This window comes from Vipera ursinii, assembly GCF_947247035.1.
Source record: "Vipera ursinii genome assembly, chromosome: 12".
In the NCBI taxonomy this organism is placed as follows: domain Eukaryota; kingdom Metazoa; phylum Chordata; class Lepidosauria; order Squamata; family Viperidae; genus Vipera; species Vipera ursinii.
In genome coordinates, this window is record NC_139525.1 from 16,079,608 (window position 1) to 16,095,367 (window position 15,760).

The 15,760-nt window shown below is 43.4% G+C and overlaps 1 protein-coding gene across 1 annotated transcript in view; it reads left to right on the forward strand.

Moving 5' to 3' along the window:
• LOC310646102 (pre-mRNA 3'-end-processing factor FIP1-like) overlaps positions 1 to 15,760 on the forward strand; it is a 42,955-nt gene that overhangs the window by 18,880 nt on the left and 8,315 nt on the right. Inside the window, exons 8-12 of the mRNA XM_083372333.1 lie at positions 4,360 to 4,484; positions 5,854 to 5,959; positions 9,114 to 9,279; positions 11,203 to 11,260; positions 13,612 to 13,667. Coding sequence (XP_083228459.1) covers positions 4,360 to 4,484; positions 5,854 to 5,959; positions 9,114 to 9,279; positions 11,203 to 11,260; positions 13,612 to 13,667 — 511 coding nt within the window. The remainder of the gene's footprint in view (positions 1 to 4,359; positions 4,485 to 5,853; positions 5,960 to 9,113; positions 9,280 to 11,202; positions 11,261 to 13,611; positions 13,668 to 15,760) is intronic.

The following is a 15,760-nucleotide window of genomic DNA, read 5'->3' on the forward strand; positions in this document are numbered from 1 at the left end:
AATTTTTTGGCTCAACTGTGGTTGTAAATCAAGGACTACCTGTACAAGAACGTAGATTTTAAATGCAATGAAGATGGAAAGCAAGTCAGTTTCGGATCGCAACGTTTGGACCCTTCGGAGGCAGGCAGAAGGCAATAAGTTGCTTCTAGCCCAGGGGTAGGCAACCTCGGCTCTTTTATGACTCATGGACTTCAACTCCCAGAATTCCTGAGTCAGCTGTGCTGACTCAGGAATTCTGGGAGTTGAAGTCCATGAGTCATAAAAGAGCCGAGGTTGCCTACCCCTGTTCTAGCCTGTGGACCCAGCCAGAGTTTCTCAAACTTAACATGCGTGGACTTCAAATTCCCAGAATTCCCCAGTCAATTTCTGGGAGTTGAAACCAGCGGTGGGATTCAAATAGGTGAACAACCAGTTCTCTGTGTGGATGCCGCTTCCGGAGGTCTGTTCTGGGCCTGGGCAACACAGAATTAGCTACCGGTTCTGCTGAAGTGGTGCAAACCGGCTGAATCCCACCACTGGTTGAAACCCACAGATCTCAAAGCACGTGAACTGGGTAATTCTGGGAGTTGAAGTACACACATATTAAAGTTGTCAAGGTTGAGAAGCATTAAATTTTTGCCTCCTCAGCATTAAAATGCACAATTAGGGTTAGGGTTATCCCCAGGCCCTGTCCTCTGTTCCCACGATAGAAGAATGGACGGAAAAAATGATGGGAGTCTCTGAGAGAGCAAAATTAAACTCTTTTAGTCAGAGAAAAGAATATGTCCAGTTTTTGTTTCTACTTGAATATCTACCTGAGCTTTGTGTTTGAGACAGAAAACAACTATCTATGGAGATTCTCAATCATCCAGGTCACAGTTATCCCAAAGATGCTTTTTCAGGAGGCAAGCGGACTTTCTTGTTTTTCTTTGAAGACGTTTCGCTTCTCATCCAAGAAGCTTCTTCAGCTCTGACTGAATGGTGGGGAATGGAAAGATTTATACTCCTTGCAGAGAAGCTGGTCACCTGCATTCTTTTAGAGCAGACATGTCAAACACAAGGCCCGGGGGCTGAATCCGGCCCGCGAAGTGGTTTCATGCGGCCCACGAAGCCATCCTGGAAACAGTGAGGGAACGGCCCCCACTGCCTTGGCCCTGGCCCAGAGACCCTCCTTCTGCCAGAGACCCTCAGATCTGTCCCACTCCTGCCCAGGCCCCCATAGGCACCCTTGATGCGAACGATGTAGAGCTGGCCACGCCCACCCAGTAGGCCATACGCACTCTAGCCACGCCCACCCAGTAGGCCACGCCCACCCAGTAGGCCATACGCACTCTAGCCACGCCCACCCAGTAGGCCACACCCACCCTGGCCACGCCCACCCAGGCCCCTGAGGGCAACCGCAATGCTGATGCGGCCCTCAATGAAATTGAGTTTGACACCCCTGTTTTAGAGGGTCGTTGGTGCAAATGGGTGTGGAGCCTTCTTGGAACTGTTGAAAGGACTCTGTTGTAGACTGGAGATAGGTGATGTTGTATCCCTCCCCCTCTGTTGAGGGAGGATGGTTCAATTTTGACCTAGATGGCCTCTTTGACCCCCTCTTTTAAAAAAAAGCATCTTTGAAAAAGCATCTTTGGGATGGAAAACAACGAAATCTTAATTTTGGGATTTGCCAGTTAGATTAGTCACTGTTATAGAAGTGGCTAGCATCTACTAAGAGTGAGGAAAAAAATATACTGTATTCTACTGCACTGAAAAAAGTTGGAAGTTAGTGCTTATTTTTTTTCCCCTTTCCCCTTTACCCTACACTTTTCCTTCACTTCCTTTCCCCTTTTCCCCTTTTGCGGCCATCTTTATTTTCATTTGTATTTTTTACTACAATAATCTTAATTAAAAATAATAAAAACCAGAATGTACTATTTTAAAAAAAAAAAAAAACCTCAGTAGGCCGTTGCTCTCTGAAGAACATTTGGCAAACGGGTCGGTGTGAAAATAGCAGAAGGCTTTCCAGTCCGATAAAAATAGCCAGTATGTGAACACAGAAAGTTTAGGAATTCCAGATTAAAAGGTAGATCCATCTGCTCCCTTCTGCGGGAGAACCAAATCCCTCTCCACATTAAGGTGCTTTATGAAGGTGGTCCTTGACTTACGACCACAACTGAGACTGGGTTTTCCATTGTTAAGCAAGGCATTTGTTAAGTGAGTCACATCCAACTTTATGACCTTTTTGCCATGGTTGTTAAGCGAATCACTTGCAGCTGTTAATAACACAATTGTCAAGTGAATCTGGCTTTTCCCCACTGATTTCCCTGTCGGAAGCTGGCTAGGAAGGTCACAGAGAGCAGTCAGATGACCCCGGGATGCTGCAACCGTCATAAATACAGGTTGTCCTTGACTTACAACAATTCATTTAGTGACTGCTCAAAGTTACGGCAGTGAAAAAAGTGACTTTTTCACACTTAATGACCATTGGAGCATCTCCATGCTCACGTGATCAACATTCAAACACTTGGCAACTGACTCCCATTTATGATGGTCGCAGTGTCCCGGGGTCACCTGATCCCCTTTTGCGACCTTCTGACAGGCAAAGTCAAGGGGGAAGCCAGATTCCCTTAAACAACTGTGTTGCTAACTTAACAACTGCAGTGATTCACTCAATGAATCCATTTCCAGATGGTTGTAGGTCACTTTTTCCAGTTCTGTTGTAATTTCAAACAGTCCCTAAATGAAGGGTTGTCAGCCAAGGACCGCCTGGCATGGTGGGGTAGTGGCTGCAGAGTAGAATCGCATCTCCTGGAAAGCAGCAGGTGTAGAATGGTTGCTGTGTCCATTTAAAGTCGACCCCTTTAGTTAGTGAAAAATTGATGATTTCAATTGGAGGGTAAGGAAAAATATGATTTAAAAGGTCATTGAAGCACTGCAATGTCCCAAGGATGGTTTTTATGAGGCAACTGGATTGATTTGTTCTTTCTTTGAAGGCATTTCGCTTCTCATCCAAGAAGCTTCTTCAGCTCTGACTGGATGGTGGGGAACAGAAAGAGTTATACTCCTTGCAGACTGCTTGTCGTTTGCATTCTTTTAGAGTCATTGAGGCTACTTGCAGGTTTACCTGAGTAGTACAAAGGTGTGGAGCCGTCTTGGAGCTGTTGAAAGGACAATTTTGACACAGTTCTCTCAACGGAGGGGGAGGTTACAATATCATCTATCTCCAGTCTACAACACAATCCTTTCAGCAGTTCCAGGAAGGCTCCACACCCATTTGCACTACTCAGGTGAGCCTGAGGACATAGACAAACCTCTAGGTGGCATTAGTGACTCTCTAAAAAAATGCAAATGACTAGCTCTCTGCAAGGAGTATAAATCCTTCCATTTCCCCACCATCCAGGCAGAGCTGAAGAAGCTTCTTGGATGAGAAGCGAAATGGCTTCAGAGGAAAAACAAAGTCCAGTTTAATTTAATAATAATTAATAATTTGATTTCTATACCGCCCTTCTCCCGAAGGACTCAGGGCGGTGAACAGGGCAATACACAATAAAAATCGAATACAAAAATTAAAAAGCCATTAAACATCATGCCCATAAAATCAATACATATTAAAGATTAAAACTAGTTTTAAAAACCCAACCCCATCCCGTCAGACCAGGCCAGCTTGTTCAAAAAAGAATGTTTTGAGATTGCGCCGGAAGGAGGGAAGGTCGGGGGCCATCCGGAGCTCAACCGGTAAGCGGTTCCAAAGGTCTGGCGCGCCCACAGAGAACGCTCTCCCCCTGGGGGTCACCAATCGGCATTCTTTGATCGGCAGCACCCTGAGGAGGCCCTCTCTGTGGGAGCGCACTGGACGGAGGGAAGTTGACGCCGGCCGCAGGTGTTGCCGTAGGTAATCCGGACCCATGCCATGAAGGGCTTTGTAAGTCATAACTAACACCTTGAACCTCACCCGGAGAGCAACTGGTAGCCAATGCAGCTCGCGGAGCAAAGGTGTAACATGGGAGTATCGGGAAACTCCCAAGACAACTCGCGCGGCTGCATTCTGCACAAGCTGGAGTCTCCGGGTGGACCTCAAGGGCAGCCCCATGTAGAGATCATTACAGTAGTCTAGACGAGAGGTCACGAGCGCATGAGTGACTGCGCGCAAGGCATCCCGGTCTAGATAGGGCCGCAACTGGCGCACCAGGCGAACCTGGGCAAAGGCCCCCCTAGTCACAGCTCCAATATGCTCTTCCAAAGAGAGCTGTGAGTCTAGAAGGACCCCCAAGTTGTGGGCCCTATCTACGGGGGGTAATAGCTCACCCCCCATGGCCTTGTGAAAAAGCATCTTTGGGATAACTATGACCTGAGTGTCTGAGAATCTTGACAGACAAGCACTGCGTTGTTGTTTTAAAGGTTCAACAAGGAAGAACAGGCAATGCCGAGAAAGAACCCGAGAACAACATCGTCAAGATGGATTTTAAAACTGATTTTGTTGCTCTCGTTGGCGGAAGGATAAAAGCCGGGCCTCCTCCGAACAGGTACTGAAGGGACAACCACTTTTTGGTCACTCGGAGGGCTGTTTTTTGAAGGACTTTTGCTTTTTCAAGGATTTGAAGCATACGTCTCCAGCTTTCTTCTTTGCAAGAGTTCCAGCAGCTTAAAGTTTCCCATGGATGGTCTCAGGACACTGAATGTCAGATGAAGAATCTTAAGCTTCCAAGCTCCCAGCCAAGCTACAATTTAGGGAAGCCCAGATCCAACCCATCCAGGAAGGATTGATCCTTCTAGATGGTTATCAAAAGAATGCTGTGGACAGGAAGGTGGCTGACCTGGAGACAGATCCATCAGATTTCTCCGCAACCTCAATGCTTATCACCATTGTTTGTTTATGAGATAGAAATAGCAAATGCCTCAAAGCAAAAGGCTCGGTCATCTGCCCATCCAATATTGTTATTTGAACAAGTATTTGAACAAATATCGTCCATCCCCTGAAGTCTTGTAGATAGTTAAGGTTCTAAAGCAGGGTTTGTCAACCTTAGCAACTCATAAGATGCGTGGACTGGAACTCCCAGAATTGCTGGCTGGAGAATTTTGGGAGTTGACATCTACGCATTTTAAAACTTGTCAAGATTGACAAACCCTGCTCTAAAGAAAAGATAGGCAGCTTTGGAGATGGTGACCAATTGAAAGTTTGAATGCAGGTCCAGAAGGGTGGAAATGGGTCCCAGAGGAGACAACTAATCCCTCAGTGCCGCCCACAGTAAGTATAGCTGGTTCTAAAATACCATTAATCAGAACAGAAATGGCCCCATAGATAAATGCAGATCTTTAGGAAGCCCAGAGGCATTGAAAAAAATAGATTTATTTTTATTTTTTAAAAACTAAGGAAGGAGAACGAGGCTGGTGGGCACCAAGAAATCTTTGGGGTGTGGCAGTTGGTCTTGGGTGCAAATCCAAGATCCCATGTTGCTCACCTCTGCACTAAGTCCTTGGAACATTATGAACTTGTGAGCAATAGCCCCATCAGTTTACTGCTAGAGAAAGTATTGCAACACTCCTGTCTCTAGCATAACGTATAATAATGTCCCAAAAAGCAACTTGCAGGCAGGTCAGTCTTTGACGGGTCTTTTGATAGTAAATTCTGCTTTACTGAGCTTTATCCCAGCAATTGGGAAGCAAATGCCCACAGCATGGTACAAAAGAAATTTGGTGGTCAGTGCATTGGAACGTAAAGGGATGCTCAAATTATAAGGGTCTACTGGTGGATGGTGTGCAGTGTGCAGTTGTCACAACGTGGGAGTTGAGTGTGTTATAGCATCCATTAGTCCAATGGTGAGCTGTGTTACAGGAAGGACAATGCGATCAAGATCAGCTGCTGGTGCTGATTGGGTCTTCTTTTGGAAACAGGAAGCTGGGTGGGACAATCGACGTGATTGGTGGTCAGGCTGGCACCATCCGGAGGGTCGAAGGAAGGCGGCGTGACAAACACGCTTCTGAAGAAAATCCCATTCAGGTAAGAACTGAAAAGCGGATTTCAGGCCTTGCACACTCTTAACTTTCAATCCAGATTGCACGTATCGGATGGAGGTAGGACCAGACTTGGAACAATGCATCCAGTTCTGGTCACCAAAATACAAAAAAGATGTTCAGACCATAGAAAGTGTGCAGAGAAGAGCAACAAAGAGGAGGCTAACTTGTATGATGAATGGTTGAGGAAGCTAAGTATGTCTAGTCTAGAGCCCAGGGTCCTCAACCTTGGCATCTTTAAGACTTGTGGACTTCAACTCCCAGAATTCCTCAGGCAGCTTTGCTTTGCTGGCTGAGGGATTCTGGAAGTTGAAGTCCACAAGTCTTAAAGTTGCCAAGTTGGACACCCCTGGTCTAGAGGATCCAGATGGCCTCTTGATTCACAGAGTATATTCATATTTATGCAGTTAGTTGCTTTAGTCTAGTACAGTGATGGAGAAACTTTTAGAGGCTGAGTGCCCAAACTTCAACCCAAAACCCACTTATGTATTGTCAGTTGCCGGGTGGGCATGGCCCATTGGGTGGGTGCGGTGGGCATGGCCCATTGGATGGGTGTGGCTGTGGTGGTAACGGCAGACTGGGTGGGACTAAAAAGTTCAATCAATTCCAACTTTGCGAGATCTTTTTTCCCCACGAGAAGTTGAAATGGATTGATTGAACCTTTTTTCTTTTTTTTTGCACATGGCGGCGGAGGCCTAAAGCGAAAAGGTTTTATAAAACCCAGCTGAAGGCCTAGGACTGGGTTCGCCACCCCAGGTCTAGTAAGATTCTGTCTGTAGGTGTAAAACAAAGTAAAGTCTAAGAAAGAAGGACCAGGGGGCGACCTGATAGAAGTCTTCCAATATCTGAGGGGCTGCCACAGAGAGATCAACCAATTCTCCAAAGCAGGACAAAAAGTAATGGGTGGAAGATTGTGAAAGAGAGATTCAACCTAGAACTAAGGAGAAACTTTCTCATCAGTGAGAACAATTTATCGGTCAAGTGGCTTGCCTTCAGAGGTTCTGGGTGCCCCAGAACTAGAGGTTTTTAAGAAGAAATTGGACAACCATTTGTCTGAAAAGTTATAGGGTCTCCTGTTTGAGCAGGGGGTTGGACTGGAAGACCTCCAGGGTCCCCTTTCATTCTGTTATTCTGTATCGTTTGTGCAAGATTGGGTTTTCCTCCATTTTATTCCATTTTAAAATGTCCCTCCTCTTTCAAACTGTATTGAATGTCATCTGGAGATCTGTCTCAATATGTTAAGCCAAAAAAATAATAATCGGTTTTTGTGTAAATCTACCGCCATCTTTCCTTTTGTTTTCCTCAAATTGTAAATTACCTAACCATTGCTGTAACTCGTTCTTTCTTTTAAATACTGTTTTCGAATTGAGAGGGGACTGCTTCCTCCCCTCTCTCCAGATTCTAGGTTTCCAAATCTTCTGTAGATAAAATCTCAGTTTTTCAAACAACCATGCTGGGAAAAGTTACGTGAGAAGAGCAATCTATAATTTCTAGTAACTTCTCTCCCAAACTGACTGGACATATCCCCCCAAATGTGACATCAATTGGGTAATGATGCAAAACTTCACCAACACGTATCCCAAAGTAAAAATATCCTGTCCGAATAGTTTCATGAGGACATATCTTTAAAGCAAGTGCACTTGATCTGAACTGAACCAACGTGGATATTTTTAATGAAACCTGAGATGAATGAAGGTAAATACACACATCCCAGGGTAATATTGCAGGATCCAATCTTAGTCGGTCACGGAGACCAAGGTTTATTCTTCCAAGCTTTTAGGCTCATGCTTTTGGGCTCATGAATGTTAAATGACTTAATAGCCAGCCATCAACACCGTAAATAACCACTAAATGCCACACACAACATGAACCATCTAAATAGAACATGAATAACAGAGTTGGAAGGGACCTTAGAGGTCTTCTAGTCTAGCCCCCTGCTCAAGCAGGAGACTCTATACCATTTCAGATAAATGATTGTCCAGTCTCTTCTTGAAAACCTCCAGTGATGGAGCACCCACAACGTCTGGAGACAAGCAATTCCACTGGTTAATTGTCCTTATTGTTAGGAAGTTTCTATTTAATTCCAGTTTGCTTCTCTTCTTGATTAGTCTCCATCCATTGTTTTTTGTCTTGCCTTCTGGTACTTTGGAGAATCGGTTGATCACCTCGTCTTTGTAGGAGCCCCTCAAATACTGGAACACTGCTATCTTATCACCCCTAGTCTTTATTTTCACTAGACTAGACATTCAAAAATGTGTGTGTATACTACATGTCTTGTTCTAGAACTACAACACAGAGAATAGCCCAGTCACACATTTTGCAGAGAGAGAAGTTTCCTGATCTTGGTCTCCAGCACAAGCCGGAAAGCTTGGAAGAATAAACCTTTGGTCCCAATGATCAACTCAGATTGGATCTCGTGCACCCGAGGTCTTTAGTGCTATGAAAAGCCTCATCATTCTTCTTTCACTCCTGAATTGTTTCTGCTTCTTGAGATGTTCTGGTAAAAAGAGACAGCAATAAAGGAGAACCTTTGTAGCTCAGGGTTGAAATGAGGGGTCCTTGGTGCTCTCTGAGCTTGCAGACGTTTCATGACCCAACTAGGTAACATCATCAGTGCTAGAGGGGAGTGGGGTTTGCAGGGAGGAAGGGGAGGGGAAGGGGGAGGACTGTGGGGGTCCTTGGTGCTCTTGAGCTTTCATGACCCAAGTAGGTATCATGACCCAAGTAGGTATCATCAGTCAGGAGGCATTCTTCAACCAAGGGCTGCATGTATTCCCTGCTTCAAAAGCATTCACTCAGCAGCAATGAAGTCTGGACTCTGTGGCTGAAATAAATTAGGCAAACGAATGAACAGATAAGAACTTACGCAGGAGATCTGAAAATTTGGAAGTCTTCTTTAATCGCCACCAGCGTTTGGGCATTTCAAATGTCCTTCAAGGGTTGACTTGATTCGGTTGGGTTTCTTTTGAAGTTCAGCTGCATTCCACCTCCAGGACCTCATTCTTCCATTCTTCTGCATTCCCATGGCATTGCAGCACGAGGTCACCAGATACATTTCCTGTTTTGAGACTTGCTCTTTGATTCTTTCTTTCTTTTCTTAAAATGTAACCTGATTATTCTTCTGGACTTTCTTTTGAAAGGTACTTGGAGACCACGGGAGCAAACCTCAGCCTGCTCAGCCCCCTCAGCAGCAGCCATTTGTGCCCCCGGCAGGCCCACCTCCAGCACTAAGTGGGCCTCCCCCCCACTTCCTCCACCCTCCTCCGCCGCCAGTTGCCTCCGTCCCACCACCCCTCCACCCTCCAGGTAGGTGCAGATACTAAAACCAGAATCAGGACACAAAACCATCTGGGTCTTTAAAGACGATGAGTTGAGCCAGGAATCAATTCTGGCAGACATTTGCAGGAGAATTGCCTTGGAATTAAAGCTGGAGATGCTTTTACTTTTCCGTTGCATAAGAAGAATGATTTACTCCTTAGGAGAACTCTTGTTTCTGCCGAGAAGATTGGAAAGAGGCCAGTCCAGATCAGGGTACTGTGCAAATAGGCAGCTTTGTCCATGGATTGCTTAGATTGGGATTGAAAGAGAAATTCTCGTTCAACTCAAGCTCAACTCCTGGGTCTCCATGGCCATTTCTGTCATCCACCAAGAAGTGGTTTGATGTGGTCTCCTCCCATTTCTAATTGCTTGTATGTCTCTGGCTAGCTCAAATCCCTAATATTACCTAGTGGTCTCCCACCCAAGGACTAAGGTCAGGTCCTCTTTAGTCTTTCTGAGATTATCTAAAGAAATAAGGGACATTTCTCTTACCATCATAAGGCACATCCCCCTGTAAGCATCAGAGTGACCTTTTCAAAACGTTCCCATTTTGATTTAGATTCACACACACATATGTCTTGGTGATCTTTATCCTGGCTAACTTTAAACTGGGTTGTAAAGGGGATATAATGTAGTTCTTGTAGGTATGTACGTACACAGTGTGTAGGATAACCATCATTAGTTTCTTGAAAGTAAAGACTCTTTCCTAGAAAAGAGAACAATTTGTCCCGGTCTGAGCTACTCAGGATCTGGAGATTGCTGAGTCAGCAATATTGAGATTTGGTGGGTTGGAGCCAATGGCAAATCAAGCCTTTCCTGCTTTTTTTAAAGGCATGGTCTTTTGCCATATTTTTCTCATTTGAGACAGCCAAGCCCTTCCAGAATCTGCACAGGCAGTCCTCAACTTGCAGCAGTTCATTTAGTGACCATTGAAAGTTACCACGGCACCCAAAAAAATAAGTGATTGATGACCATCTTTCACACTTAACGACCGTTGCAGCATCCCCACGGTCCTGTGATCGAAATCGCAAGCCCTTGGCAACTGACTCAGATTTATGATGGCTGCCGTGTCCCGGGGTCATGTGATCCCCTTTTGCGGCCTTCTGACAAGCGAAGTCAACAGGGAATCCAGATTTACTTAACAACCGCGTTAGTAACTTAACAGCTGCAGTGATTCACTTAAGAACTGTGGCAAGAAAGGTCGTACAACAGGGCAAAACTCACCTAAGAAGTCTCTCACTGAGCAACAGAAATTTGGGGCTCCATTGGTCTAGGACAGGGGTAGGCAACCTCGGCTCTTTTATGACTCATGGACTTCAACTCCCAGAATTCCTGAGGCAGCTCAGGAATTCTGGGAGTTGAAGTCCATGAGTCATAAAAGAGCCGAGGTTGCCTACCCCTGGTCTAGGACCTCTGTCCATGGTCCTGGCTAATTCTTCGCTGAAGCCACCAAAATGAAGTTGTTCCTCAGATGTTGCTGACCTACTCTGATTCGATCTGATTTACTTTACATGGATCAGTCAAAGGCTACAGGTGACATCCCACGATGGCATCACCCCTGGCCACCAGATCCACGTGTCCTGCTTCTCTTAGTCTTATCCCATTTAGCGTTATCAGTTGACGGAATTGGAGGAAGGTGCAATGTGCTGACTTCTGGCGCCTGGACATTGGTGTGTTAAGTCAGGGGTCCCCAACTGTGGCAACTTTAAGACTTGTGGATTTCAACTCCCAGAAGTCCACAAGTCTTAAAGTTGCCAAGGCTGGGGACCGCTATGTTAAGTGAGTCAATTACTGGAATAAGACACAAGGGGAAAGATGGGAATCTTTTTCAGTGGTCCCCAAAGAGAAAGGGCTTGCCATACAGTGGCCATCATGTCTTCTAACAGTTATCACTAATTGTTTTATTAACAGGGCTGTTTCCTCCCCCACTTGCTCCACCACCAGCTCTCTTGATTCCAACTCTGGATGGGTAAGTGAGAATTAGATGGGCACCATTGTTGCTGGTTCTTGCCATTCGCTCAGTTTTTGAATCTGGATACCATTGAAACTCTCCCCTCTGTAACCTTTAACTGGGCGAAACAGGGCACCCCAGGACAAAACTTTTTCAGCTAAGGTACCTTGAATGGGCTAACTTGCAGAAGGCTCCACTTTCCAGGATCCATGACTCCTGAGGGGTTGAAATTTGGCAATTTTGATAACATGCTTTATGACATAAAAAATTATAAAGCATTTTGTATATGGCAGAATACAAAATGCCGTAAAACATTCCCTGTGTTCTGCTGCTGGTGTTTGACTGTGCTATAACAGTTCGTCGTGGGCTCCTTTCAAGGCAGATACATCTCTGGATAGGTCCCTGAATTTTTAAGAACTTTCCCAGTTCCTTTAGAACAGGGATGGTCAAACTGCTGGCCTGCGAGCCAGATGCGTCATGCAGAAGGCGTGCCTACCCTATTGCTGGCAATGGCAAAACTGTCCCGATAACGTTGTGCGATGTCACGTGACATCGTGAGTTTGACGTGTCTGCTTTAGAAGCTCAGACATTATGGAAAGCATTGAGGGATCTGGCAAGGAGATCTCTCTGAAACGATGACACAGCAGGTCACATGTTCAGTTCACTGTTAGCCGTCAGTGTGTGAAATTAGGCATTTTATAGAATCCTTAGGAAATCTATAGGATGCCAAAAATGGGGGATCAAAGTATGAAATGCTTAATATTTCACACATTTCTTAGGTATTATATGCACTGCCAAAAGGCAAACAGGCAAAGTATAAAATACTCCTGCTAAAATGCCATCCTAGCCTTCCTTGTTGTAACAAGTAGATGAATACTGGTCATTTTCTCTTGGTTTTTTTTCCAGTAAGAAAGTTCTGTACTTTTTTTGCATTTCATCTTTTATTTTCATACATGTCTTTTCAATAAAGGGTTAGGGTTAACCCTAAATGTAGCCCTAACCATAATCCTTTTCATGGCTCTCTTTTCATACTTTGCCTAAATAGTTCTTGTCATTCTGTATATTGCCTAGAGTGGAGTGGAGTGGAGTGGAGTGGAGTGGAGTGGAATGGAATGGAATAGAATAGAATAGAATAGAATAGAATAGAATAGAATAGAATAGAATAGAATAGAATAGAATAGAATAGAATAGAATAGAATAGAATAGAATAGAATAGAATAGAATAGAATCGGAATGGAATGGAATGGAACAGAATAGAATAGAAATATAGAATGGAATGGAATGGAATGGAATGGAATGGAATAGAATAGAATAGAATAATAAAAATGGAATAGAATAATTGGAATGGAAAGGAATAGAATAGAATAGAATAGAATAGAATAGAATAGAATAGAATAGAATAGAATAGAATAGAATAGAATAGAATAGAATAGAATAGAATCGGAACGGAATGGAATAGAATAGAATCGGAACGGAATGGAATGGAATGGAATGGAATAGAATAGAATAGAATAGAATAGAATAGAATAGAATAGAATAGAATAGAATAGAATAGAATAGAATAGAATAGAATAGACAGATAGTAGAATAGAATAGAATAGAATAGAATAGAATAGAATAGAATAGAATAGAATAGGAATAGAATAGAATAGGGATTAGTATTAGAATTAGAATTAGAATAGAACAGAATAATAAAAATGGAATAGAATAATTGGAATGGAATGGAATGGAATGGAATAGAATAGAATAGAATAGAATAGAATAGAATAGAATAGAATAGAATCGGAACGGAACGGAATGGAATGGAACAGAATAGAATAGAAATATAGAATGGAATGGAATGGAATAGAATAGAATAGAATAGAATAGAATAGAATAGAATAGAATAGAATAGAATAGAATAGAATAGAATAGAATAGAATAGAATAGAATAGAATAGACAGATAGTAGAATAGAATAGAATAGAATAGAATAGAATAGAATAGAATAGAATAGAATAGAATAGAATAGAATAGAATAGAATAGAATAGAATAGAATAGAATAGAATGATGTAAACCGGAGCAAAACTCACTTAGCAACTTACTTGCTTAGCAATGGAAACGTTGTACTCGTATGTCGAGGACTACCTGTATTTGAATTGCTTAGTGCTTCTCACCACTGTGCTGGTCCCAGTGGATCAGTTAACCGAGATATGTTTGGCTAGGCATTGGATAAAGAATACAGGAAGCTATAAGGAAGGAGAGCATTGTTTACAGTGAGGGAACGGGATTATCCCTTTCCTTTATGATTTTATTTTTCAGCCTGAATTAATGATGGGGATTAGATGTTGCTAACTCTTCTTGTGTGTTCTCTCCCTCTTTCCCCAAAGCCAGCCGGCCAGCTACAGCAACCGGCAGCCACCTCCCTTTGGCTACAACTCCACAGGTGAGCCCCTCCGAGGCCTTGCAGCAGAGAGGCGGAGTGGATTGTTGTTTTGCGTAACCCATGATGGGTCACAAGGATTGGCCAGTTCAGCTCTTGGGGGACAGCTCTGGACTCTTCTGTGATTGTCCTGCATTGGCTGATCTAGGAAGCCATCAGCTGCCAAACTAGAGTTAGTAGAGCATCCTGCAGTGCTGCAGGGTCCTGTTTCTTCCCTCAGGGCATCACTTGGGTTACCATTGTTAAACTGGAGTTTTGTAATGTTATTTATACCTGCGCTTGACCCTTAGCAATAATCTCCTCCTTCAACATGTCAATGAATTTATTTGCAAGGATTTTCACTTTTCCACACAATGCCTTATTCTTGCGACCTGAAAAAGACCCCACCCACTCCCTCAAATTGTATTCCAATGGATCACAATTTACTTTTCACTGTCCGTGCGTGTTGCAAGCTGTTACCACTGACTTGTATCAGGCTTCATTCAGGCTAAAACCCTAATATTCCTTTTAGGTAGCAGACAAAGGGAAACCTCTGTGCAAAGCAGTTGCAGGTTATACCTAGTTCTGTGCATTTCTGTGTGATTGATTTTCTGAATTCAGGACTACCTCAAAAGGAAAAGTTAACGTAAGGATTCCATACCATGTCAAATAATATCTACTATGATTCTTTAATTATACTAAATGATGTATATAGAGAGAGATAATCATATCATCTCCTGTAAGTCTAATTTCTTGAAATCCTAGAGCTTTGTGGCCTTCATCCTGAAGGACTTAGTGGGGATCAGAGATATGGTGACTATTGTGACATCAAGATGTATTACAATGTTCAGTGATCTGTGTATAGTATAGCTGAACCCGTCAAGGACAGAACGACAAAGGCTCCAAGAAAGAAACATTTGCCATAGCAGGATTTATCATGAAACAGGATTTGTGGCAAAAGGAGACATTGAGACATTTTTTACCCTGAAGTGGCACTTAGAACTGACAGACCATCTCTTTAAAGGTCAGGCGGAAGTGAGTAAATACTTTGTCCATCACTGCAATAGTAAAATGTTTAGCAGGACTTTTTACATCAAGATAGTGGAGCTTCTATAGCTGTGTAAGTTTCCTCCCTCTTCTTTGGCATAAGGAAGGCACAACTGATTTACTCATCATAGTTGTAACAGTCTGGGACAGGGTTGCAGCTACTTATCCTAGCAGCTTTTCAACTTTGAGGATGTCAGATATTTTAATGCTTGGGATTGTAAACATCCCCCTTCATTTAAAATTAGTGTCAAGCCTGTGGGAGAAAGTAGAAGATGTCTGTTCCTCCATTCTATATCTCTTGTTCTGCCCAGTTCTGAAGGAATTTGATTAATGGACAGCCTATTTGCTTGAAAACAACTTTCAAATCTTCTTTTAACTGCACCTGGCCCCACTTGGTCACTATGCCTGCTTCTCAATGCCATAAATTTAAGAAGGATTCAGTCAGAATGGATCAGCTGCAGAGAAGGACTTGAAGAATCAATGGACTGACAACTCAAGAGAAGAGACTGAAGGACCTGGTCACGTTAATAAGAAAAAAATAGGGGATATATAATATTCTTCTCCATTGCGCTATAGTTGAGGACCTGGAATAATGGCCTAAAGATACAGGAAGGCAAATTTTGGTTAGAAGTTAGAAAAAAAATTTCTGATCAATAAATTCTAAGAAGGTCCCATCTTGCTTGAATAGATGCTTGAAATTAAACGTCTGCCTGAATAGGAAAGCTCTGGCTGTCCGCTTCCACTTCTAATGAGCTTAATGAGGGGTGACGTACAAGCAAGAAGCATCTTCAGATAAGCAAGATTCTCCGCCTGTTCTAGTCATTAAGGTGTTAAGAAGAGCTCAGTCTTCATGCTTGTAGTGCAGGGGTCTCCAACCATAGCAACTTTTAAGACTTGGCTGGCTGAGGAATTCTAGGAGTTGACGTCCACAAATCTTAAAGTTACCAAGGCTGGAGACCCCTGTTCTTGCATCAGCCCCCTAACTTTTTTTTTTTAACCAGGGACCAGCTTTTTCCATGGACCAGCAGCAGTGGTGGTGGGGGAATGGTTTCACATGCTACCTAGATCTG